General features: G+C 46.1%; 1 protein-coding gene across 1 annotated transcript in view; it reads right to left on the reverse strand.

Annotated features, from left to right (window-relative positions):
• The window catches only part of LOC120055902 (solute carrier family 12 member 7-like), a 39,470-nt gene extending 22,300 nt beyond the window's left edge, over window positions 1-17,170 (reverse strand). The window contains exon 1 of the mRNA XM_039003944.1: window positions 16,956-17,170. Within this exon, the coding sequence (XP_038859872.1) occupies window positions 16,956-17,073 (118 nt within the window). The 5' untranslated portion in view covers window positions 17,074-17,170. The remainder of the gene's footprint in view (window positions 1-16,955) is intronic.
• Between the last annotated feature and the right edge of the window lie 6,169 nt (window positions 17,171-23,339).

Raw genomic sequence — 23,339 nt, forward strand, 5'->3', positions numbered from 1 at the left:
ACGTGTATAAAATCGAGCACACAGCCATGCAATCTTCATAGTGAAACATTGGCAGTAGAACCGCCTTACCGAAGAACTCTGTGACTTTCAACGTGGCACCATCATAGGATACCACCTTTCCAACAAGTCAGTTTGTAAAATTTTGGCCCCACTAGAGCTGCCGCGGTCAACTGTAAGTGCTGTTATTGTGATGTGGAAATATCTAGGAGCAACAAAGGCTCAGCCGCAAAGTGGTCGGCCACACAAGCTCATAAAACGGGACCGCCGAGTGCTGAAGAGCATAAAAATCATCTGTCCTCGGTAGCAACACTCACTAGGAGTCAGCGCAATAATTGATCGTCGGCAGCTTCATGAAATGGGTTTCCATGGCTGAGCAGCCGCACACAAGCCTAAGATCACCATGCGCAATGACAAGTGTCGGTTGGAGTGGTGTAAAGCTCGCCGCCATAGGACTCTGGAGCAGAGGAAACGCGTTCTCTGGAGTGATGAATCACATTTCACCATCTGGCAGTCCGACGGACGAATTTGGGTTTGGCGGATGCCAGGAGAACGCTACCTGCCCGAATGCATTATTCCAACTGTAAAGTTTTGTGGAGGAAGAATAATGGTCTGGGCTGTTTTTTATGATTCAGGCTAGGGCCCTTAGTTCCAGTAAAGGGAAATGTCAATACTGCAACATACAATGACATTCTAGACGATTATGTTCTTCCAACTTTGTGGTAACAGTTTGGGGAAGGCCCTTTCCAATGTTCCGTCATCGAGTGGAAAGCCTTCCCAGAAGAGTGGAGGCTGTTATAGCAGCAAAGGGGAAACCAATTCCATATTAATGCCCATGATGTTGTCCACATACTTTTTATCATACCATGTATAATGCTTGGATAATTTTATCTGAGCCAATGGCTTAATCCTATTCTTTAACTTTTAATTTGTTAACGTGACGACAAGTTAATAGGCTATTTACTGTATAGCAAAAGTGATGATATACATATAGTGGATATAATGTTGAAGATCTGACATTGTTTCAAAGGTTAAAATTCAACATATTTTACAAGGTTTGTCTATGCTAAAGATTGGTTACAATGATGACATAATCCTGTGGTTCGAATCCAATATATTTTTTCCAGGTAGAGATTCCACATCACAATACGTTGACAATTTACGTTGAAACAATGTTGATTCAAACAGTTTGTTTCCAGTGGGTAGTCTCTTTCCACAGTCACTGTTTCTAACGACAGGAGTTTGGCAAAGCAAAACTAGCACACTAAATACAATTGACAGACAGCCAGGACATTTTACAGTAGGCTGAGGAAAGCAAGCCAGTCTTCCGAAGAGAAGACGAGGGCAGTGGTAGAACCATCCATCACCATCTGCTCTGTTCATTCCACACACAGGGAAGGCATAGGTACCAGTTATATCAGGCTACATCGATAAATTAGACAAAGGAGAGCTGACACTGTGTCAATCTAGGGAGGTGGACAGGTTCAGGTTTATGCATTAATTCTGGGAGATAATCCTATTGATTTACAGTATGTTTGTTCTGTTGACAGAGATGAACAGCGCTGAACAGTACAGTAGAAGTACTTGCCAAATTGTATGATAAGACATTTTGCCGTTGGCTTAAGTGAATAACTTCAAGGTAAGAATCTCAGACACTAGGAATATCTTAATTTAACTCCAATGTAGACAAAATCTCTCTCTCAAATATTAACCATTTGGCTGATTTAACAGACATTTTCACTATTTAAAGCCACCCAAATGTTGAAAAATCTGTCCACACAACAACACAATCTCATCAGGTAGTGTGAAGTGAAGTGTTGCGGCCTCTATGATAATAAATGACAATGAGAGCTGTTTATAACTCGTTAAGCCTCCACAGAGGCAGATTCATAAGCTGCCTAGCCTAGCACACCTGAGCCTGAAGGTAAGACGCACAGACACAGAGAGATATCAAATCCCTATATTTAACCCTCGGTCCCCCCCAGCACTAATGTAAACACAGATATACGTACCACAGACTAACAACTACAGTACAATACACAAGGACAGATCTAACAAACACATACATGATGATGGCTTAACCAAAGCTTCCACAACAAGACAAACAGCTGTGGTCATGAGCAAAATTCTTACTACAGACCAGATTATGAATATGCAAATATGATTAGCCTGATTATTTCATAGGGTTTATCACACAGATGAGCTCACCTGATCGTCGTGAACCCTCCCCAAGCTCCATACCAGGCGGGAGGTGCAGCTGGGGTCCACAACACTCTTCCAGTATGCTACTGTAAACCTCAGTAGTTACAGACCTCAGTCTGCTCTGCCTAGCCCCCCTTCAACTGAGTTGACTTGAATCTGTGTAACACAGTTCTCTATGAATGTCTGTCTGTTCTGCGCTAGGTAGCTTTCTGTAGCAGATTTGGTTGTGTCTTTGGTGCCCTGGGAATCAGCTGCTCCAGAGTTGTGGACATCCTTTCTCTGTCCTGTCTGGAGGCAGTGGAGCAGCATCAGCCCTTGCGCTCCTGACCCCTCATCCATTCACTGGAGGGAGGGAGGGAGGGGTAGAGGAGGGAGAGGGGTAGAGAGGGGAAGGGAGGGGGTGGGTGCAGCTTTAGCTACTTTAATTCTGTGCCCTGAAACACAGCTCAATGAGCTTACAGAGCATGACCCTACACACACACGCGCGCGCGCATAATTGAGAGAATCCTGTCGTGTTGTGTCACAGCTTGGTACGCCAACTGCACCACTCGCAACCGCAGGGCTCTCCAGAGGTGTGGTCTGCCCAATGCATCACCGGGGGCACACTACCTGCCCTCCAGGACACCTACAGCCCCCAATGTCACAGGAAGGCCAAAAAGATCATCAAGGACAACAACCACCTGAGCCACGGCCTGGTCACCCCGCTATCATCCACAAGACGAGGTCAGGACAGGTGCATCAAAACTGGAACCGAGAGACGGAAAAACAGCTTCTATCTCAAGGTCATCAGACTGTTAAATTCTGTTAAATAGCCATCACTAGCACATTAGAGGCTGCTGCCCTATATACATAGACTTGGAATCACTGGCCACATTAATAATGGAACACTAGTCACTTGAATAATGTTTACATATTTTGCATTACTTATCTCATATGTATATACTGTATTCTATCCTATTCTACTGTATCTTAGTCTATGCCACTCTGACATTGCTCGCCCAATATTTAAATATTCTTAATTCCATTCCTTTACTTTAGATGTGTGTATTGTTGTGAAATTGTTAGATATTACTGTTAGGTATTACTGCACTGTTAGAGCTAGAGACACAAGAATTTTGCTACATCCGCAATAACATCTGCTAAACACGTGATTGTGACATATACAATTTGATTTGACACATTTATTCCACTCAGCTATTAGCTTAGCATAAAAAGTGTGTACACAGTATACAGGCCGCAAAAATCCTCAAACGTAATCCGAGTCTTCTGTACTTTTTACATTTAACAGCTCAAATGGAAATCATTATGGAGTAGCTGAGACAGAGGACGTGAAGAAATAATCCATCCATGTATACCCAATCCTCTGGGAAGTGAAAAGTGCAAGCCACACCAAAGGCAATAGACTGCTGAGTTGTTGTCTGGCATATAAATAACATGGACCTGAAGGGCCTCTGACAGTGACATTGAAAGGTCTGCCGTGGTGATGACTAGCACATCTGATGCCATATTTCAAAGGACACAGCACACTATTAGATGAGGTACTACTTATGTTTCAATGAAAAGCTCTATCCCACATGCCACGCTTTGAAAAGCCTTGCCAAAAGAGGTCCCCGTTTCACAAGAGTTCTGATTCAAGCGTTCAGAATTAAAGCTTATTGACACTCTTTGCAGCTACAGTAACTTGATCAGACACACTTTTATTAGCAACAGAACTTGGACTAAAGGGCAATTCCACAGTAACGGAAATACGCTGAGTCTCAGATATTTCACTTTAAAATGTATGCCACAACAAAACCAGTGATTGTAAAGTTAAATCAACCATACAACTATATGCATGAGGACTACTTTTAACAATTTCCACACACACACAAGAAAAAAACATTTACAGAAAGAACAGTGCAGATGCTAAATTAGGAAACAGAATTACGGGTAAAGTAAAAAAAAAATGAACAGTGGGTGAAAAAGTCACAGAGAGAACGTGTGACGATGTGGACTGCAACCAGCGGGCACCTTCACTTGGCTTCTAGTTCTCAAACACGTAATTCTCCTCTAGGCCTATATCCACCAGTAAGATTGTTAAATAAAGGTCATAAATACATATTGAAACCACTCATATTAGCCAACAATGTCCTTTCTAATTCCGTTTCATTCACGCATATTAATGTTATGTTAATGTTATTCCCACCTGTGTGGTCTTGTTGTGACATTGACTGCCATTGCCTTGCATGCTGAAGAAGGGTTCATACCTGAAACGTTTGGGCGGCAATAAAAATATGTCAATTTAAGTTTATTTACTGGAGTGCTGTCCTATTTCGGTCACACCCTGATCTGTTTCACCTGTCTTTGTGCTTGTCTCCACCCCCCCCCCCCCCCCAGGTGTCGCCCATCTTCCCCAGCGTATTTATACCTGAGTTCTCTGTTGCCAGTTCGTCTCGTCAAGCATACCAGCATGTTTTTGCCGGGCTCTTGTTTTTCCAAGTCTCTGTTTTTTAGCCCTCCAGGTTCCGACCTTTTCTGCCTGTCCTGACACTTAGCCAGGCTGCCTGACCATTCGTCCTGCCCTGACCTTGAACCTGCCTGCCTGCCGCCCTGTACCTTTCGGACTCTGAACTGGTTAATGAACTTCTAGAAGCCTGTCCTCGACCTGCCTATTGCCTGCCCCTTGTATTTTCATAAATATCAGAGACTCGAACCATCTGTCTCCTGTGTGTCACGTATGCTCTCTCGTCATGCTCCCGCCCTTAGCCGGATCGGCAGGATCCCGCGCCTTAGCAGAGGTGACCGGTCCGCTCCTGATCCCCGGGATCATCATCTTGGTCGGCGTCCTGCAGCTGAAGCCGCGCGTTGGGGTACTGTCACGTGTGCTCCCTCTCCGGCCTCTAGGTCACCAGGCTGCTCGTTTATGGCGCACACCTGTCACCATTGTTACGCGCATTTCCGCATAATGACACTCACCTGGACTCCATCACCTCCTTGATTACCTGCCCTGTATATGTCACTTCCTTTGGTTTCTTCCCCAGTCGTCATTGTTTCTGTTCCTGTTTCATGTCGGTGCGCTGTTTGTGTTTCTTGTTTTGTTCATTTATTTATTAAAAGTATTCACTCCCTGAACTTGCTTCCCGACTCTCAGCGTACATAGTTACACTGTGTCTGCATCTGGGTCTCGCCCTGTGTCGTTATAATTGATGTTTTTTGGAATACACGTTAAGGCCTCATGACCAAAGTCTTTGACAAAGTCCAATTGATAAATGGAAAAAAGGGATGACTGTCTCTTGACACTGAGTCTGTTTTTCCTGAATGAAAGAACAATGTGGGAAACATACTGTACTTTTAATAGAGAGCTTTCAAGCATCACACACAAACATCCTTTTCCTGAAAGGAGGACTATTTCCACATAAAAAGGGCTCCCAACAGTCCACTTGCGTCATAACCTTTTGACATCCTGTACGCCACTAAATATCTGGGATAGGAACCTGGAGGGGAAGGGGATTATAAGGGGATTGTGGGAAATGGAACACTAGGGCCTAGGAAACAAAACAGTAGGCAGGCAACAACTGTCGTCTCAATTTACTCTCATTCTCTCTGGTTCCTCTCTCAGAGTAACCTAGATAAATGAATAATAACTATGTTGTTGTTTGCTCCGATCACATGACATACAGCTATTAGGTACAGCTGAGTAGACCATGTCTACAGTAAAGACAGATATTCTCTTATCTGACATATGACAACAGTATCATGTAACACCATGCAGAACACCATAAGACTATATGATAACAACTACCAGTATGTTCAATTACTGTAAACAAGATATCCAACATAATGTAGGTTCACTGAGAACAAAATACTGTATATCTTCAACCCAGAACGACAGAGACAAAACAGAGTGAGAGCGCCATTGTTATGAATGGTGATGCAAATGACAGTAGCTACAAGTAACAGGTCAAAGTTGAATGCCATCACACATGCATACAGACGACATGGCAGAGGACTTGTGTTTGTAGAGCTCTGTATTGGGCTCTTATTGTGACAGGCAGTAACACAACAGTTGAATGCCCCAAGGGTATAGGCAAATTATTGAGTGTTAAACTCAATTCACACACTACAGAGACGGGGGGCACGGAGCGTAGCACAGCATTGCAATGTCGTTTTTCATCACAAAAGGGGCGGCTCCTTGTTCTTTTACAGACAGAAATACTCCTGAGCATCCCCACTCCATTCGTTCTCAAGTGAGACTGAGCACCCTACTGTCACGCCCTGACCATAGAGAGCTGTTTATTCTCTATGTTGGTTGGGGCGTGATAGTGACTAGGGTGGGTTATCTAGGTGATTAATGGTTTATGTTGGCCTGGTATGCTTCCCAATCAGAGACAGCTGTTTATCGTTGTCTCTGATTGGGGATAATATTTAGGTAGCCATTTTCCTCATTGTGTTTGAGGGATCTTGTCTACAGTTAGTTGCCTGTGTGCACACCAGTAGCGTCACGTTTTGTTTGTGGTTTTGTTTGGTGAGTTTCTGTTTATTAAAAGATGTGGAACTCTACGCACGCTGCGCCTTGGTCCGATTACTATGACGAATGTGACAGAAGATCCCACCACCAAAGGACCAAGCAGCGTGGCCAGGAGGAGTGGACATGGGAAGAAATCCTGGATGGATAAGGACCCTGGACAAGGGCCGGAGAGTATCGCCGTCCAAGGGAGCAGATGGAGGCAGCGAGAGCGGAACGGCGACGATATGAGGAGTTATATCAACAACGGAAGCCTGAGAGGCAGCTCCAAAAATTGTTTGGGGGGGCACACGGGGAGATTGGCGGAGTCAGGGTTTAGACCTGAGCCAACTCCCCGTGCTTACCGTGGGGAGCGTGTGACCGGTCAGGCACCTTGTTATGCTGTGATGTGCACTGTGTCTCCAGTGCGCATTCACAGCCCGGTGCGTTCTGTGCCAGCTCCTCGCACTTGCCGTGCGAAAGGGAGCATCCAGCCAGGGCGGGTTGTGCCGGCTCAGCACTCCTGTTCTGCAGTACGTCCCCTAGGTCCAGGATATCCTGCGCCGGCTCTATGCACTGTATCGCCAGTGCGCCTTCACAGCCCAGTGCGTCATGTGCCAGCGCCTCGCACTTGCCGGGCTAAAGTGAGCATCCAGCCAGGACACGTTGTGCCAGCTCTACGCTCCAGACCTCCAGTGCGCCTCCACGGCCCAGTATATCCTGCGCCGGCCATACGTACTGTGTCTCCAGTGCGCCTCCACAGTCCAGTACATCCTGTGCCTCTTCCCGCACTCGCCCTGAGGTGCGTGTCATCAGCCCGGTGCCACCTGTACCGGTCCCACGCATCAGGTCTCCAGTGCGCCTCCACAGTCCAGTACGTCCTGTGCCTCTTCCGCACTCGCCCTGAGGTGCGTGTCATCAGCCCGGTACCACCAGTGCCGGCCCCACGCACCAAGCTTCCGGCGACAGTTTCCAGTCCAGAGCTTCTGGCGACGGTTCCCGGTCCGGCGTCTCCAGCGACGGTCCGGCGTCTCCAGCGACGGTCCGCGGTCCGGCGTCTCCAGCGACGGTCGGTCGGCGGTCAGGAGCCTCCAGCGACGGTCGGCGGTCCGGAGCTTCCAGCTACGGTCGGCGGTCTGGAGCCTTCAGCAGAGGTTCTCAGTCCAGAGCCTCCTGTGACGATCTACGGTCCGGTTCCTCCTGCCACGATCCATGGCCTGGAGCTTCCGTCGACGATCCCCGCACCAGAGCCGCCATGGAGGATGAAGTATCTGCGAGCGAAGTGGGTACTTCGCCCCGCACCGGAGCCGCACCCGACGTCCTGTGTCATTCATCGTAGATGCCCACCTGGATCCTCCCCTATTGAGTCAGGTTTTGCGGTCAGAGTCCGCACCTTTGGGGGGGGGGGGGGGGGTACTGTCACGCCCTGACCATAGAGAGCTGTTTATTCTCCATGTTGGTTGGGGCATGATAGTGACTAGGGTGGGTCATCTAGGTGATTAATGGTTTATGTTGGCCTGGTATGCTTCCCAATCAGAGACAGCTGTTTATCGTTGTCTCTGATTGGGGATCATATTTAGGTAGCCATTTTCCCTATTGTGTTTGTGGGATCTTGTCTACAGTTAGTTGCCTGTGTGCACACCAGTAGCTTCACGTTTCGTTTGTTGTTTTGTTTGGTGAGTTTCTGTTTATTAAAAGATGTGGAACCCTACGCACGCTTCGCCTTGGTCCGATAACTATGACGAACGTGACACCTACCACTCAAACTTCTGTTATGTGCTTTTTTCTTATTTACACTTTGGGTAATGGGTAATTTACTTGGGTTATTTTGCATGTTTTTTAAATATTTACTTATTTTCCCATTCACATGTTAAGGTGGTAGGTAATTTACTGCTGTTTACTTTGTGTTTTTTCTCTTATTTCCCCTTTCATCACACTTTTCACCTGTGTTTTACATTGTGTTTTATATTGGGCCATTTTCCTTCTGATATTTCCGCTTACGATCGTAAAATAAATATCTAAAAGGTCTGCAAATGTCTTTGTCTGGTTATTTGTACTTGTTGCAGAACATATTACTGTTCTGAATCAGTCACTCAGTAAACTTGTTCTGCTTTGTACATGAGCTATGTACAGTTGAAGTCAGAAGTTTACATACACTTAGGTTGGAGTTATTAAAACTCGTTTTTCAACCACTCCACAAATTTATTGTTAACAAACTATAGTTTTGGCAAGTCGGTTAGGACATCTACTTTGTGCATGACACAAGTAATTTTTCCAACAATTGTTTCAGATAGATTATTTCACTGTATCACAATTCCAGTGGGTCAGAAGTTTACATACACTAAGTTGACTTTGCCTTTAACTTCTCTAGGATAGGGGGCAGCATTTTCACGTTTGGATGAAAAGTGTGCCCAGAGTAAACTGCCTCCTACTTAGTCCCAGATGCTAATATATGCATATTATTATTACTATTGGATAGAAACACTCTGACGTTTCTAAAACTGTTTGAATCATGTCTGTAACTATAACAGAACTTATTTGGCAGGCAAAATCCCGAGGACAAACCATTCAGATTTAAAAAAAAATTGAGGTCACTCTCTTTTCAATGGGTTTTCATTGGGAATCCAGATTTCAAAGGGACCTTCCTGCAGTTCCTATCGCTTCCACTGGATGTCAACAGTCTTTAGAAATTGGTTGAGGTTTTTCCTTTGAGAAATGAAAAAGTAGCCATGTTCAGAATGAGGCTCCAGTGAAGTGTACTGTTTGTTAGAGGCGCGTGACCAGAAAGCATGCTACACATTGTTTTCCTCCGGTATTGAACACAGATCATCCAGTCTTCAATTTCATCTATTATTTACGATAGACAGGGAATTTTTACTGGGATTAAATGTCAGGAATTGTGAAAAACGGAGTTTACATGTATTTGGCTAAGGTGTATGTAAACTTCCGACTTCAACTGTAGATGAGGTTCATGTCTTGGGGGTCTGTCCTTAATGTCTACAGCTGGACAGCCATTCTCACCCATGTACCATAGCAGGAAGGTCTCCATTAAAAGGTCACTTCACATGACTATGTACAACCTTGTATTATGTTAATTAGGTAAATGGCTCCAGGGTCTAGCCTTATTGTCTACAGCTGAACAGCCATTAATTGAAAGGCCACTACACATTACACAAGGTTAGGTCAATTTCATAAGGGTCTAGCTTCCCAAAAATATACTACAAACTAAAACACAAGGATAAAGTAACTGTCATTATGGTAGACTATGTGATTTGTAAAGTGTGAATAAGTAAAACAGCCAAATCCAACTGCAAAACAAAGTGTGGAGCTCACAACATGACATATAAAACAGTAATCAACCAGAGGAAGAGAACATATGTGCACATGTTTTGCAAACCACACTCCAACATTTACTGTAGGGTGCCACCCGTGATCGCAGCATCCTGGAACGACACTTGACCAGCTGGTGTGAGGAAGTAGTTCTCTAGGTTGTTGCGCACGTCTATAGCAACACTGGTTGCCCTGTCTGCCGACATGTTTCTTGAGTCCAGGTAGCTGGTGTCCCCTTCTACCACCTGTCTCCACTCTCCTGGACGCAGGTCCCCAGTCGTTGTGGAGTGGTCAACAAACGTGGGGTGGATGTACCGTGTTGTCAGTGTCTGTAGTGTCTGTGGTGCAAAGGTAGTTGTGGAGGGCCATGCAGGCCTTCACAATGGTCTCAGCTTTCTCTGAGGCAACCTCAAGAGCTCGTCCCAGGACCCTCCATATTCCAGCAAGGATCCCAAAATATTTATCTGGTTCTTGAGTGGCGGTAGTTGTCAATCTTCTTGGCGTCATCAAGGCTTGAAGAACCTTTGAATAAAAGAAGCGTACTCCATTAGTATTGAACAGGAACATGAAAGCTATCAAATGTGTACTGTAACAACTGTGTAGCCTATGCTTTGGACATACTGTAGGCCTCCATCCTCTTACTCTTTTCACATCATATGTATAGTCACATGTATTTAGCGTATCTTACCTGGATATGGTCGCATCAGGTTTGCCCTCAGAGGGAATGCCTCATCTCCCACAAAGACATATGGGCTCTGTGTTTGGGTCCCCAGCAAGCACTCTGGTCTTGGTAGCGGCAGCTGGAATGCAATGAGTTGGGAGCCGAACTTTCTTTGTGAGAAGATTCCCACATCTCCCTTCCGACCATGGTGAAGCGGTACCTTGCTTTGCAGACTGCCATCAGGACTATTGAGGAAAAGCCCTTGTAGTTGTAGTACTTGCTGCCCGAGTTCGCTGGAGCTCGCATCCGAAAATATGTTTTCCGTTGACAGCTCCTGCACAAAACGGATAATTCCAACGATCCCCAAACTCTGACGATTTCTGCCCATTTTGCCACGGAAGGATAAGCAACAAAATCCTCCTTCAGGACATGCCAGATAGCCTGGCACACTTCCGTGACAATGGTACAACCTGTACAGATTCCTAGCTTATAACTTGCAGCAAGACACAGACAGCCATTCTGCATCACTTACGGGCAAGCTGTAAATTTCTCTTGTGTGAGATGTGTGAGAAGGGGCAAGCGACATCCAAAAGTATTGAAAAGGTCTTTCCTCGTCAATGTTTCACATAGGTTGGACAAGAGACATGTATTCTCCATCGTCCTCTCTTAGTAAGAGCAGTTCAACTCGCTGTTCAAGCTCTAGCAATTGCAATTCTTAGAGAGACATGATTGCATCTGCTTCTGTGGCTAACAAGTAGCGTCGTAATGCATAGAACACCAGCACTAGCCAGACATGTAGCTAGCTAAATAGTATTCGTCAACAAAAAGGCATATAACACTGGATCCAGAAGTTTAAATGTTGTTGCTAGCTACAGTTAGAGTGCCTCGGACCCTCTTGCTTGGTAAGCTACTCTGTCTCCCCCTAGTGGATATACATTACACAAGGACCCTCTTGCTTCATAAGCTACTCTGGCTAACCCCTAGTGGACATACACCACACAAGGACCCTCTTGCTTGGTAAACTACTCTGGCTCCCCAACCCCCTAGTAGATATGTACTACACAAGACAGACTTCCTCTCTGGGTGGAACGCAACGACGATGTGGACAGAAGTGAGCGCTGCCCCCAAAAACCTGGCTCCGCCCTTACACATGCATGCACGTCTATCGACAGAGTGGAGCTTGTAGCCACCTTTAAGGAGCTTCAGAATGACTGTGTGTTGGCCCGCAGTGTCCTGTGAACAGGATTTCAACAGTTATTTCTGTCTCTATGTACAGTCGTGGCCAAAAGTTTTGAGAATGACACAAATATTAATTTCCAAAGTTTGCTGCCTCAGTGTCTTTAGATATTTTTGACAGATGTTACTATGGAATACTGAAGTATAATTACAAGCATTTCATAAGTGTCAAAGGCTTTTATTGACAATTACATGAAGTTGATGCAAAGAGTCAATATTTGCAGTGTTGACCCTTCTTTTTCTTTGCCCCGATCCCGCAGCTGAATCAACTTTAGGAGACGGTCCTGGCGCTTGCTGGACTTTTTTTGGCGCCATGAAGCCTTCTTCACAACAATTGAACCGCTCTCCTTGAAGTTCTTGATGATCCGATAAATGGTTGATTTAGGTGCAATCTTACTGGCAGCAATATCCTTGCCTGTGAAGCCCTTTTTGTGCAAAGCAATGATGACGGCATGTGTTTCCTTGCAGGTAACCATGGTTGACAGAGGAAGAACAATGATTCCAAGCACCACCCTCCTTTTGAAGCTTCCAGTCTGTTATTCGAACTCAACCTGTGTTAACGAGAGAATCATTGACATGATGTCAGCTGGTCCTTTTGTGGCAGGGCTGAAATGCAGTGGAAATGTTTTTGGGGGATTCAGTTCATTTGCATGGCAAAGAGGGACATTGCAATTAATTGCAATTCATCTGATCACTCTTCATAACATTCTGGAGTATATGCAAATTGCCATCATACAACCTGAGGCAGCAGACTTTGTGAAAATTAATATTTGTGTCATTCTCAAAACTTTTGGCCACGACTGTAGGATAAGAACCTAGAGTAACTCAGTGCAGAGACAACATTTGTCACAGAAATTGATTGGAAGATCACATTTTAAACAAACAGTATGGTTAGCCTGACTGTAACCACAGAGCCCCTCTGTCTTCTCTCTCTCTCTATAGGAACACAGACACAGAAAAAAAGATATGCCCAACAGATGGTAATTTCGTCCTCATCCCAAGTCTGAAATTGTCTGAAGTTTAATTGGCATGTCAATGGAGGTAGTTTTCAGAACAGGAAGCAAAGTTAAGTCAAAAATAATTAGCATGTAGCCTACCATGGTTCTGTAGCTCAATTGGCATCCTAAATTTCCAAAAAGGAAGTAGGCCAGACTCTTCCTCAATGATAAACACAATTATGAATGACAGGGATAACTGTCCTGTCTTGTCCAGACAAGCCACTCACACTGCCTCAGACTCAGGCTCACTGAATGAAATTAACATAGACTCAAATATGTTCGGCAATCCACATACTGGATTAGAAAGACAGGCTCGATTGCAACCTGCAGGGTAAACTAAGCATGATTGCAACTAGAAACACACAAGGACAAACCAGCAGATCAGTTGATCTCTCATTGTTGTTACCGTGTCAAGTGATTATGATACCAGACAGCCGGTCTAGATTCTCTACTCCCGCTCCCATTGAAATATCAACCCATTAGGAGCATCGGAAACCGTAAGGCTGATGAATGTAAAAATACTTATTTAAGTATAAAAATATAGAAGCAGTAGGTCTATATTTTTTTTTAAAGTTTTACTTTAAATGGCAAAATAATATAATATATGCCATTCAAAATAACTTTATAGACTACGTTTTAATTTGATAAAAAATATTGATTACATAACTCAATCATGATTTAGTTGAGATAGTTACACATTTCAAGTATGGACTGACCCTCGATCTTGATAAGAAATGACCATATCAGACTATTTTATTTTAAAGACAGTTATATTTAATGGATGACATAACTTGGAAACAAATAAAATAATAAGAGTAGAACAGTTTTCTATTCATACAATGTATTTGGTAAATTGCTTCAGTTGATTTGCTGTGGTACATGAGGAAATACTTAATTTCAGTTGAATGGGATGATTGTCAAATAAATAAATCACCCTTAGAATGCTCATAAAGTAGGACTAAATTGTTCTGATGATAATACTAACCAGAGGGCGAAATAGTGAGAAAAAAATTTGGGCTGCAATCAAGACTAAGACATCCTCGACATCCGCGTTAGGAATGGTAAATTCCTGGCTAATGTTGGTTGAAATTTTTGCGGGTGATTTTAGAGCGTATTGATGGTTTAAGTAGAGATCAGGTGGCGATAATCTGGTGGCATTCAATGGTTGCAATTGGCCCACAGGTTTTATGACTTTGGTGAAGTAAAGTTTTATGACAAAACAAAAAAGCATTTATGGACAGTATACAGTATTTAGTGCATTTCAGGGAGAGACCCATAATGTCAGTTAAAGAAAAACAATTCTGTGAAGCCTTACCCTGAGGCAGCCCATTTGGAAAAAAGTTGTTTATACTGGATGTTTTTTGTGGAGACAGCACTGTGTACAGGTACTGTTGGCGTGAGAACATAGAGGAGAGCACATGATGTAACACAGATAGAGCTGGTAATCTGGGACTGAGTGGAGCATTCCTAATGCTGACTACAGCCCAAAAGTGACCACAGCCCATAGCCTTCCCTTACATGTATCCTGTGTGACTCATACTGTACTGCCTTTACAAACAGCAGCCAGAAAGGTTAAGAGCTCCACTCTCAGTGACACTGGGAATGTTAATCTGCTGCTAGATTTAAATGAAGGCACAATTTCTTAGTTTTAAAGAAAGGTTTGTGTTTGACTTTACTCAATTGGGCACTACAATTGCCAAAAACAAAGTACTGTAAATCCCATAGAATTTTACTCCAAAAATGATCATACACAAGCACTAGTTCTACCTTCCTCAGTGACCTTTTGTACTGCTCCTGACCTCTCTGACCCCTCCTTACCACTTTGTGAGGACAATATTGTATTCCAATATCTCATATCCCCACTCAGGCAGCAGTGGTGGCACCTGGAAGCTAAACTCACTTAACTGAACTGGCCAGAGGGAAAGTAACACATCACTGCTTGCTCAATCATAAAGTAGGATGGCCCTCTTTGACGGTGCGTAAAATGAAACACTGCCTTTAATTAATTTATAAAGCCCATAGAAGTGCGAGTTACCATACCCGATCACAGGGATGGCTAACTCTGGAAATTCCATCTGTTGCTACAGACTTTTAGTTTCTTCCCACCCAATGTACGGAACAATCTTCAGAGTTCCCTACAACTGGATGTTCTGGTGCCTTTCGGGAAGTTCAGTGTTGATTGAGGACCTCTTTGTTGATGAATGTGATTGTTTTTCTTGAGTGTGTTTTGTATTTTTGCATTATAATTTATATATTTATATAATTTTATAACGTAATGTAAAATACTATATTAAATACTACAACGTTATCCGCAAAAAAAACACTGTAGTAAATACTACAGTATTGTCTGCAAAAACACTACAGTTTCCACAAAAACACTACAGCTTTTTAACTATGGTAATACCACAGTATTTACTTTGAATATACCCCACCCATTCCCATCCTCCATATCATGATTTGTGCCACCCATGAGTGGGAAACCTACATGCCAAGTATAGACCATATATTGTGTTCCTTACAGTTTTTTTAAATTATTTTTTTACCTTTATTTAACTAGGCAAGTCAGTTAAGAACAAATTCTTATTTACAATGACGGCCTAACCCGGACGACGCTGGACCAATTGTGCACCGCCCTATGGGATTCCCAATCACGGCTGGATGTGATAGAGCCTGGATTCGAACCAGGGACTGTAGTGATGTCTCTTGCACTGAGATGCAGTGCCTTAGACCTCTGCGCCACTCGGGAGAAGAGCAGAAGCTCTGAACTATCCATTCAGACTCCAGTCTTATCTTCCTACAGGTTATGGAAATGTGCTCTTTTACTATTGTCCAGTAGGTTTCCTCAAGGAGAAAGTCCCCACTTCTATGTCAAAGATGATAAAATAAAACACTATAGTAAATACTACAGTTATGTCCACAAAAACTTAAAAAACTATAGTATATACTATAGTAATTATTTACAGTAATACTAGAGTATTTATACTATAGTAGTCATGTACGCAAAACACTACAGTAAATACTACAGTATACTACAGACATGTACGCAAAACACTACAGTAAATACTACAGTCATGTCCCAAACACGACAGTAAATACTAAACACTACAGTAAACACTACAGTTTTTTTTAATGGGGGAAGAGTTTTTTAGGAAAAACACAGGCAGACACCCACGCAAGCACAAACACATCCACACATTCCAACAAACAAACATCTGGGGTATATAATCCCCCCCGTGAATAGATATCCCTTCCATACAAAGTCAGTGAGGGCTGACAGCAGACAATCAAAAAGGCCTCTTTCCTCAATAAATATATTTTTTAAAGCTACACAAGTGAAAAAACACCTCAGAATCTGAGATTACTACGCTTTTACAAGAATGCCATGTGCAAATACTAAAATAGTATAGTTACAGTAGTAAAGAGCACAGTCAGCCTGTGACATTTCAAAAAACTAACCCTAACCCACTCTCCCTTCCAACAGGAAGAGAACAGTGGAGCTCTACTGGTTTACAGCAAGTTAATACTTGACAGACGAGTGGCATTTTGGCAGTGACTTCAACTGTGGAATGTAAGGCTGAGAAACCTTGGAAGATAACAGACTACTATCCATATTGATTTCACATTAAGAGGAAGAAAGATGTGTGAATGAATTGAGTGAGTGAAAGAGTGAGAGGTGGATAGAGAAAGAGAGAGAGCGAAAGGCAAGGAAGATCTCAGAAAGCCCTCCCTTGTTTTTGTTACATCTCAGGAATTGATTTGTCAAAATGACAAAAAGTTCAAAAGTTCACTCTTGTCATAAAAAGTATGTTCGTCTCCTTAGGCCAGAGAAAAATAAACAAACAAACAAAACCATATATCATATCAGAATTCTGTAAGTCAAGGGCCAGTTAGCTTTGGGACACAACATTGGAAGTCTGTGTATTGGTTGGACTCCCTGAGGAATATTGTGTTCCAAAGCTAAGTAAAAGTGAACATGTTCAGCTGTTCTACAGATTCTACTCTGCTTGTCTGAGCCTATCCTGAAAACGTCAACATAGTGTGCCCTCACCTGAGTAGGGCCGTCGTAGAGAAATATCTTCTTCATCTTCCTCACTAAACACACCTTCGAGAGTTGACTTCCCGGCACCACCATCCTCAACAGGAACCACAGTGAAGTTGGTGGGCATTTTATCCCCTCACCGCATTGGCTCTATTCTGAGAAAGTAAACTACTCTAGTCCCTCTCACCTTTTCAAGGCACAGTTCGAAGTGCTCTCTACTTCTGTCTCTCTCACCTCTATTGCTTAGATTCTGTCCCCATGTGACCAGGCTCTCTCCAAATACGTAGTGTTCTACAACTCCTCCCCCAGAGAAAGTCCTCCTTCTTTACTACACTCAACCTCATCCCCATCTAGGCTATAGCACCTACAATAGACAAGACTCCTAATGTCACAGGGGACACCTCTTCCTGAACAACTCTCCCTTTACTGAAAAGAGCCCTTTATTTGTAACTTACTTTGTAGAATTATGGTACAGTGACACAGGATTTTGTCTTCCTTCCTATATTTTACCCCCATTTGTAGGCCAGTAGACTACTACATATTAGCACTGGTAAAGAAAGTGGTGTTTCCTTTCCCACAGAGCAAAGCCTGCTGGGTAATTCAGAGGTGTTGAATGCTAAACTGACCCTGCCAGTCGAGAGAGAGGGAGAGTGGCCCCCTGGGGTAAATGGCAATCAACACAAAAGGCCCTATGGGCAAGGCATGGGAATCACATAGCCTGAGTGTGCCCCAGAGAAAACATATGGAACAATTGAAAAAGATAAGTATTTAAAAGACCAAAGGCTATTAATGACAATGAAGATTCTGGAAAAACCATACGAATAACGTTAAACACAACAAAATAGTAATAATCTCAAATCTACTACTGGGCGATTTAACTGACATTTTAAAATACATCTTCCAGTAATCATTGCTGAGCCATTTTTTTGTTGAGACAATTTTTACATTCAGCATTACTCCATCAAGGGAAATATAGTATTCTTTCTGTCACGTTCCTGACCTGTTGTCTGTTATTTTTGTATGTGTTTAGTTGGTCAGGGCGTGAGTTGGGGTGGGCATTCTATGTTTTGTGTTTCTATGTTTAGGTCATTGGTAATTAGCCTTATATGGTTCTCAATCAGGGACAGGTGTTTGACGTTTCCTCTGTATGTCTGTTCGTACCACACGGGACTGTAGCGTTTTGTTTGTAGTCTGTACCTGTTCGTGCGTTCTTCGTGTTATTATGTAAGTTCTCTAGTTCAGGTCTGTCTACGTTCGTTTTGTTATTTTGTAATCTTTCCAAGTGTTTTTTCGTGTGCGTCTTCGTCGTTTAATAAATCATTATGTTTTCAAAACCTGCTGCATTTTGGTCTGATCCCTACTCCTCCTCTTCAGACGAAGAGGAGGAGAGAAACCGTTACAGAACCACCCACCAACGAAGGATCAAGCAGCGGGTTAACGGGCAGCAGCGACAGCAGCAGGTGTACAAGGAGGAATGGACATGGGAGGAAATCCTAGACGGAGAAGGACCCTGGGCAGAACCAGAGGAGTGTCGCCGCCCCAAAGCGGAGCTGGAGGCAGCGAAAGCGGAGAGGCGGCGATATGAGGAGGCAGCACGGAAACAAGGCTGGAAGCCCGCAAGTCAAACCCAAAAATGTCTTGGGGGGGGGGCTCTCGGGGAATGTAGTTGGGTCAGTCAGGAGACTTGAGCCAACTCCTCCTGCTTTACATAAGGAGCCGGTGAGGGCGGATTTGGAGGTGAGTGACGCAGAGACAGTAAAGGAGTTAATGGAGAAATTGGAGGAGAAAGATATGAGGGATGTACTGGTTTGGTGCATGAGGCACGGCATCCGTCCGAATGAACGTGTTGGTGAGTTAATGTCACTGGGAACAGCTCTCCATACTCGTCCTGAGGTGCGTGCTAGCCGTCTGGTTAAGACAGTGCCTACACCACGCACCAAGCCTCCTGTGCGTCTCCAGAGTCCTGTGCGTCCTGTTACTGCCCCCCGCACTAGCCTTGAGATACGTGTTCCCAGCCCAATACCACCAGTGCTGGCACCACGCATCAAGCCTCCTGTGCGTCTCCAGAGCCCTGTACGCACTGATCATTCTCCCCGCACTCGCCCTGAGGTGCGTGCCCTCAGCCCGGTACCACCAGTCCCGGTACCACGCACCAGGCCTATAGTACGCCTTGAGAGTCCAGTGTGCCCTGTTGTTCTTCCCCGCACTAGCCTGAAGGTGCGTGTCCTTAGCCCGGTGCCTCCAGTTCCGGCACCACGCACCAGGCCTACAGTGCATCTCAGCCGGCCAGAGTCTGCCGTCTGCCCAGCGGCGCCTGAACTGCCCGTCTGCCCAGCGGCGCCTGAACTGCCCGTCTGCCCAGCGGCGCCTGAACTGCCCGTCTGCCCAACGGCGCCTGAACTGCCCGTCTGCCCAACGGCGCCTGAACTGCCCGTCTGCCCAACGGCGCCTGAACTGCCCGTCTGCCCAACGGCGCCTGAACTGCCCGTCTGCCCAACGGCGCCTGAACTGCCCGTCTGCCCAACGCCGTCTGACCTGTCCGTCTGCAAAGCGCCGCATGAACTGCCCGTCTTTACTGAGCCTTCAAAGTCGCCCGTCTGTACTGAGCCTGCAAAGCCGCCCGTCTGCCATGAGCCTTCAGAGCCGTCCGCCAGACAGGAGCCGCTAGAGCCTTCCGCCAGACAGGAGCCGCTAGAGCCTTCCGCCAGACAGGAGCAGCCAAAGCCTTCCGCCAGACAGGAGCAGCCAAAGCCTTCCGCCAGACAGGAGCAGCCAAAGCCTTCCGCCAGACAGGAGCAGCCAAAGCCTTCCGCCAGACAGGATCAGCCAGAGCCTTCCGCCAGACAGGATCAGCCAGAGCCTTCCGCCAGACAGGATCAGCCAGAGCCTTCCGCCAGACAGGATCAGCCAGAGCCTTCCTCCAGACAGGATCAGCCAGAGCCTTCCTCCAGACAGGATCAGCCAGAGCCTTCCGCCAGACAGGATCAGCCAGAGCCTTCCGCCAGACAGGATCAGCCAGAGCCTTCCGCCAGACAGGATCAGCCAGAGCCTTCCGCCAGCCATGAGCAGCCAGATCCGTCAGCCAGCCATGAGCAGCCAGATCCGTCAGCCAGCCATGAGCAGCCAGATCCGTCAGCCAGCCATGAGCAGCCAGATCCGTCAGCCAGCCATGAGCAGCCAGATCCGTCAGCCAGCCATGAGCAGCCAGATCCGTCAGCCAGCCATGAGCAGCCAGATCCGTCAGCCAGCCATGAGCAGCAAGAGCCCGCCGGCCAGGATCCGCCAGAGCCCGCCGGCCAGGATCCGCCAGAGCCCGCCGGCCAGGATCCGCCAGAGCCCGCCGGCCAGGATCCGCCAGAGCCCGCCGGCCAGGATCCGCCAGAGCCGCCAGCCAGTCAGGAGCCGCCAGAGCCGCCAGCCAGTCAGGAGCCGCCAGAGCCGCCAGCCAGTCAGGAGCCGCCAGAGCCGCCAGCCAGTCAGGAGCCGCCAGAGCCGCCAGCCAGTCAGGAGCCGCCAGAGCCGCCAGCCAGTCAGGAGCCGCCAGAGCCGCCAGCCAGTCAGGAGCCGCCAGAGCCGCCTTCCAGTCATGAGCTGCCCTACAGTCATGAGCTGCCCTACAGTCATGAGCTGCCCTCCAGTCATGAGCTGCCCTCCAGTCATGAGCTGCCCTCCAGTCATGAGCTGCCCTACAGTCATGAGCTGCCCTACAGTCATGAGCTGCCCTACAGTCATGAGCTGCCCTACGGTCCGGAGCTGCCCTATGGTCCGGAGCTGCCACTCGGTCCGGAGCTGCCACTCGGTCCGGAGCTGCCACTCGGTCCTGAGCTGCCACTCGGTCCTGAGCTGCCACTCGGTCATGAGCTACCACTCGGTCATGAGCTACCTCTTGGTCATGAGCTACCTCTCTGTCCTGAGCTATCTCTCTGTCCTGAGCTATCTCTCTGTCCTGAGCTATCTCTCTGTCCTGAGCTACCTCTATGTCCTGAGTTATCTAGGGGGGACCGGTGTGAAGGTTCCTAGACCAGGGTTGGGGGCGAGGATCGCCACTCGGAGAACGCTAAGGAGGGGGACAAAGACAATGGTGGAGTGGTGTCCTCGTCCTGCGCCGGAGCCGCCACCGCGGACAGATGCCCACCCAGACCCTCCCCTTGAGTTTTAGGGGTGCGCCCGGAGTTCGCACCTTGAGGGGGGGGTTCTGTCACGTTCCTGACCTGTTGTCTGTTATTTGTGTATGTGTTTAGTTGGTCAGGGCGTGAGTTGGGGTGGGCATTCTATGTTTTGTGTTTCTATGTTTAGGTCATTGGTAATTAGCCTTATATGGTTCTCAATCAGGGACAGGTGTTTGACGTTTCCTCTGATTGAGAACCATATAAAGGTAGGCTGTTCACACTGTTTGTTTGTGGGTGGTTGTCTTTCGTGTCTGTATGTCTGTTCGTACCACACGGGACTGTAGCGTTTTGTTTGTAGTCTGTACCTGTTCGTGCGTTCTTCGTGTTATTATGTAAGTTCTCTAGTTCAGGTCTGTCTACATTCGTTTTGTTATTTTGTAATCTTTCCAAGTGTTTTTTCGTGTGCGTCTTCGTCGTTTAATAAATCATTATGTTTTCAAAACCTGCTGCATTTTGGTCTGATCCCTACTCCTCCTCTTCAGACGAAGAGGAGGAGAGAAACCGTTACACTTTCTAAGAAAGATATCTATATATATATTTCAGGGTGTTGTGCATCCCTGGAAATAATCAGAATTCATTTCAACATTAGTTCTGAAAACATAGCTTGTCCCAAAAAAGTGTCCTCTTGGCACAAATTACCCCAGGGCTAAGTTGAGCCACAGGACTGGGTAAGTTAAGCACCTACAAATTCATGTACTGAATTTTTTTTTTTACCAGGTAAGTTGACTGCAAACACATTCTCATTTAGAGCAACAACCTGGGGAATAATTACAGGGGAGAGGAGGGGGATGAATGAGATAAATGTAAGCTGGGGATGATCAGGTGATCATGATAGCTTGGGAATTTAGCCAGGACACCAGGGTTAACAACCCTACTCTTACAATAAGTGAATCTTTAGTGACCACGGAGAGTCAGGACACCCATTTAACATCCCATCCAAAAGAAGGAACCCTACACAGGGTAGTGTCCCCAATCACTGCCCTGGGGTATTGGGATACCGTTTTTTTTTTTTACCTGAGAAAAGAGTGCCTCCTACTGGCCCTCCAAGACCACTTCCAGCAGCATCTGGTCTCCCATCTAGGGACCAACCCTGCTTAGCTTCAGAAGCAAGCCACTAGTGGGATGCAGGGTTATATGCTGCTGAATGAAATGTTACCACTATCTTTTTAAAACCATGTCTGTCTTTATTTCCCAAACACAATCACAAACACCTCCCTCTGCAACTAGATCCTGGACTTCCTGACAGGCCGCCCCCAGGTGGTGAGGGTAGGTAGCAACACATCTCCCACACTGATCCTCAACACTGGAGCTCCCCAGGGGTGCGTGCTCAGTCCTCTCCTGTACTCCCTGTTCACCCACAACTGCATGGCCAGGCACGACTCCAACACCATCATTAAGTTTGCTGACGACACAACAGTGGTAGGCCTGATCACCGACAACGACGAGACAGCCTATAGGGAGGTCAGAGACCTGGCCGGGTGGTGCCAGAATAACAACCTATTCCTCAACGTAACCAAGACTAAGGAGATGATTGTGGACTACAGGAAAAGGAGCACCGAGCACGTCCCCATTCTCATCGACGGGGCTGTAGTGGAGCAGGTTGAGAGCTTCAAATTCCTTGGTGTCCACATCAACAGCAAACTAGATTGGTCCAAACACACCAAGACAGTCGTGAAGAGGGCACGACAAAGCCTATTCCCCCTCAGGAAACTAAAAAGATTTGGCATGGGTCCTGAGATCCTCAAAAGGTTCTACAGCTGCAACATCGAGAGCATCCTGACCGGTTGCATCACTGCCTGGTACGGCAATTGCTCGGCCTCCGACTGCAAGGCACTTCAGAGGGTAGTGCGTACGGCCCAGTACATCCCTGGGGCAAAGCTGCCTGCCATCCAGGACCTCTACACCAGGCGGTGTCAGAGGAAGGCCCTAAAAATTGTCAAAGACCCCAGCCACCCCAGTCATAGACTGTTCTCTCTACTACCGCATGGCAAGCGGTACCGGAGTGCCAAGTCTAGGACAAAAAGGCTTCTCAACAGTTTTGACCCCCAAGCCATAAGACTGCTGAACAGGTAACCAAATGGTTACTCGGACTATTTGCATTGTGTGCCCCCCCCCAACCACTCTTTTACGCTGCTACTACTCTCTGTTTATCTTATATGCATAGTCACTTTAACTATACATTAATGTACATACTACCTAAATGGTCCGACTACCAGTGCTCCCG

This window comes from Salvelinus namaycush, chromosome 11 (assembly GCF_016432855.1).
Source record: "Salvelinus namaycush isolate Seneca chromosome 11, SaNama_1.0, whole genome shotgun sequence".
In the NCBI taxonomy this organism is placed as follows: domain Eukaryota; kingdom Metazoa; phylum Chordata; class Actinopteri; order Salmoniformes; family Salmonidae; genus Salvelinus; species Salvelinus namaycush.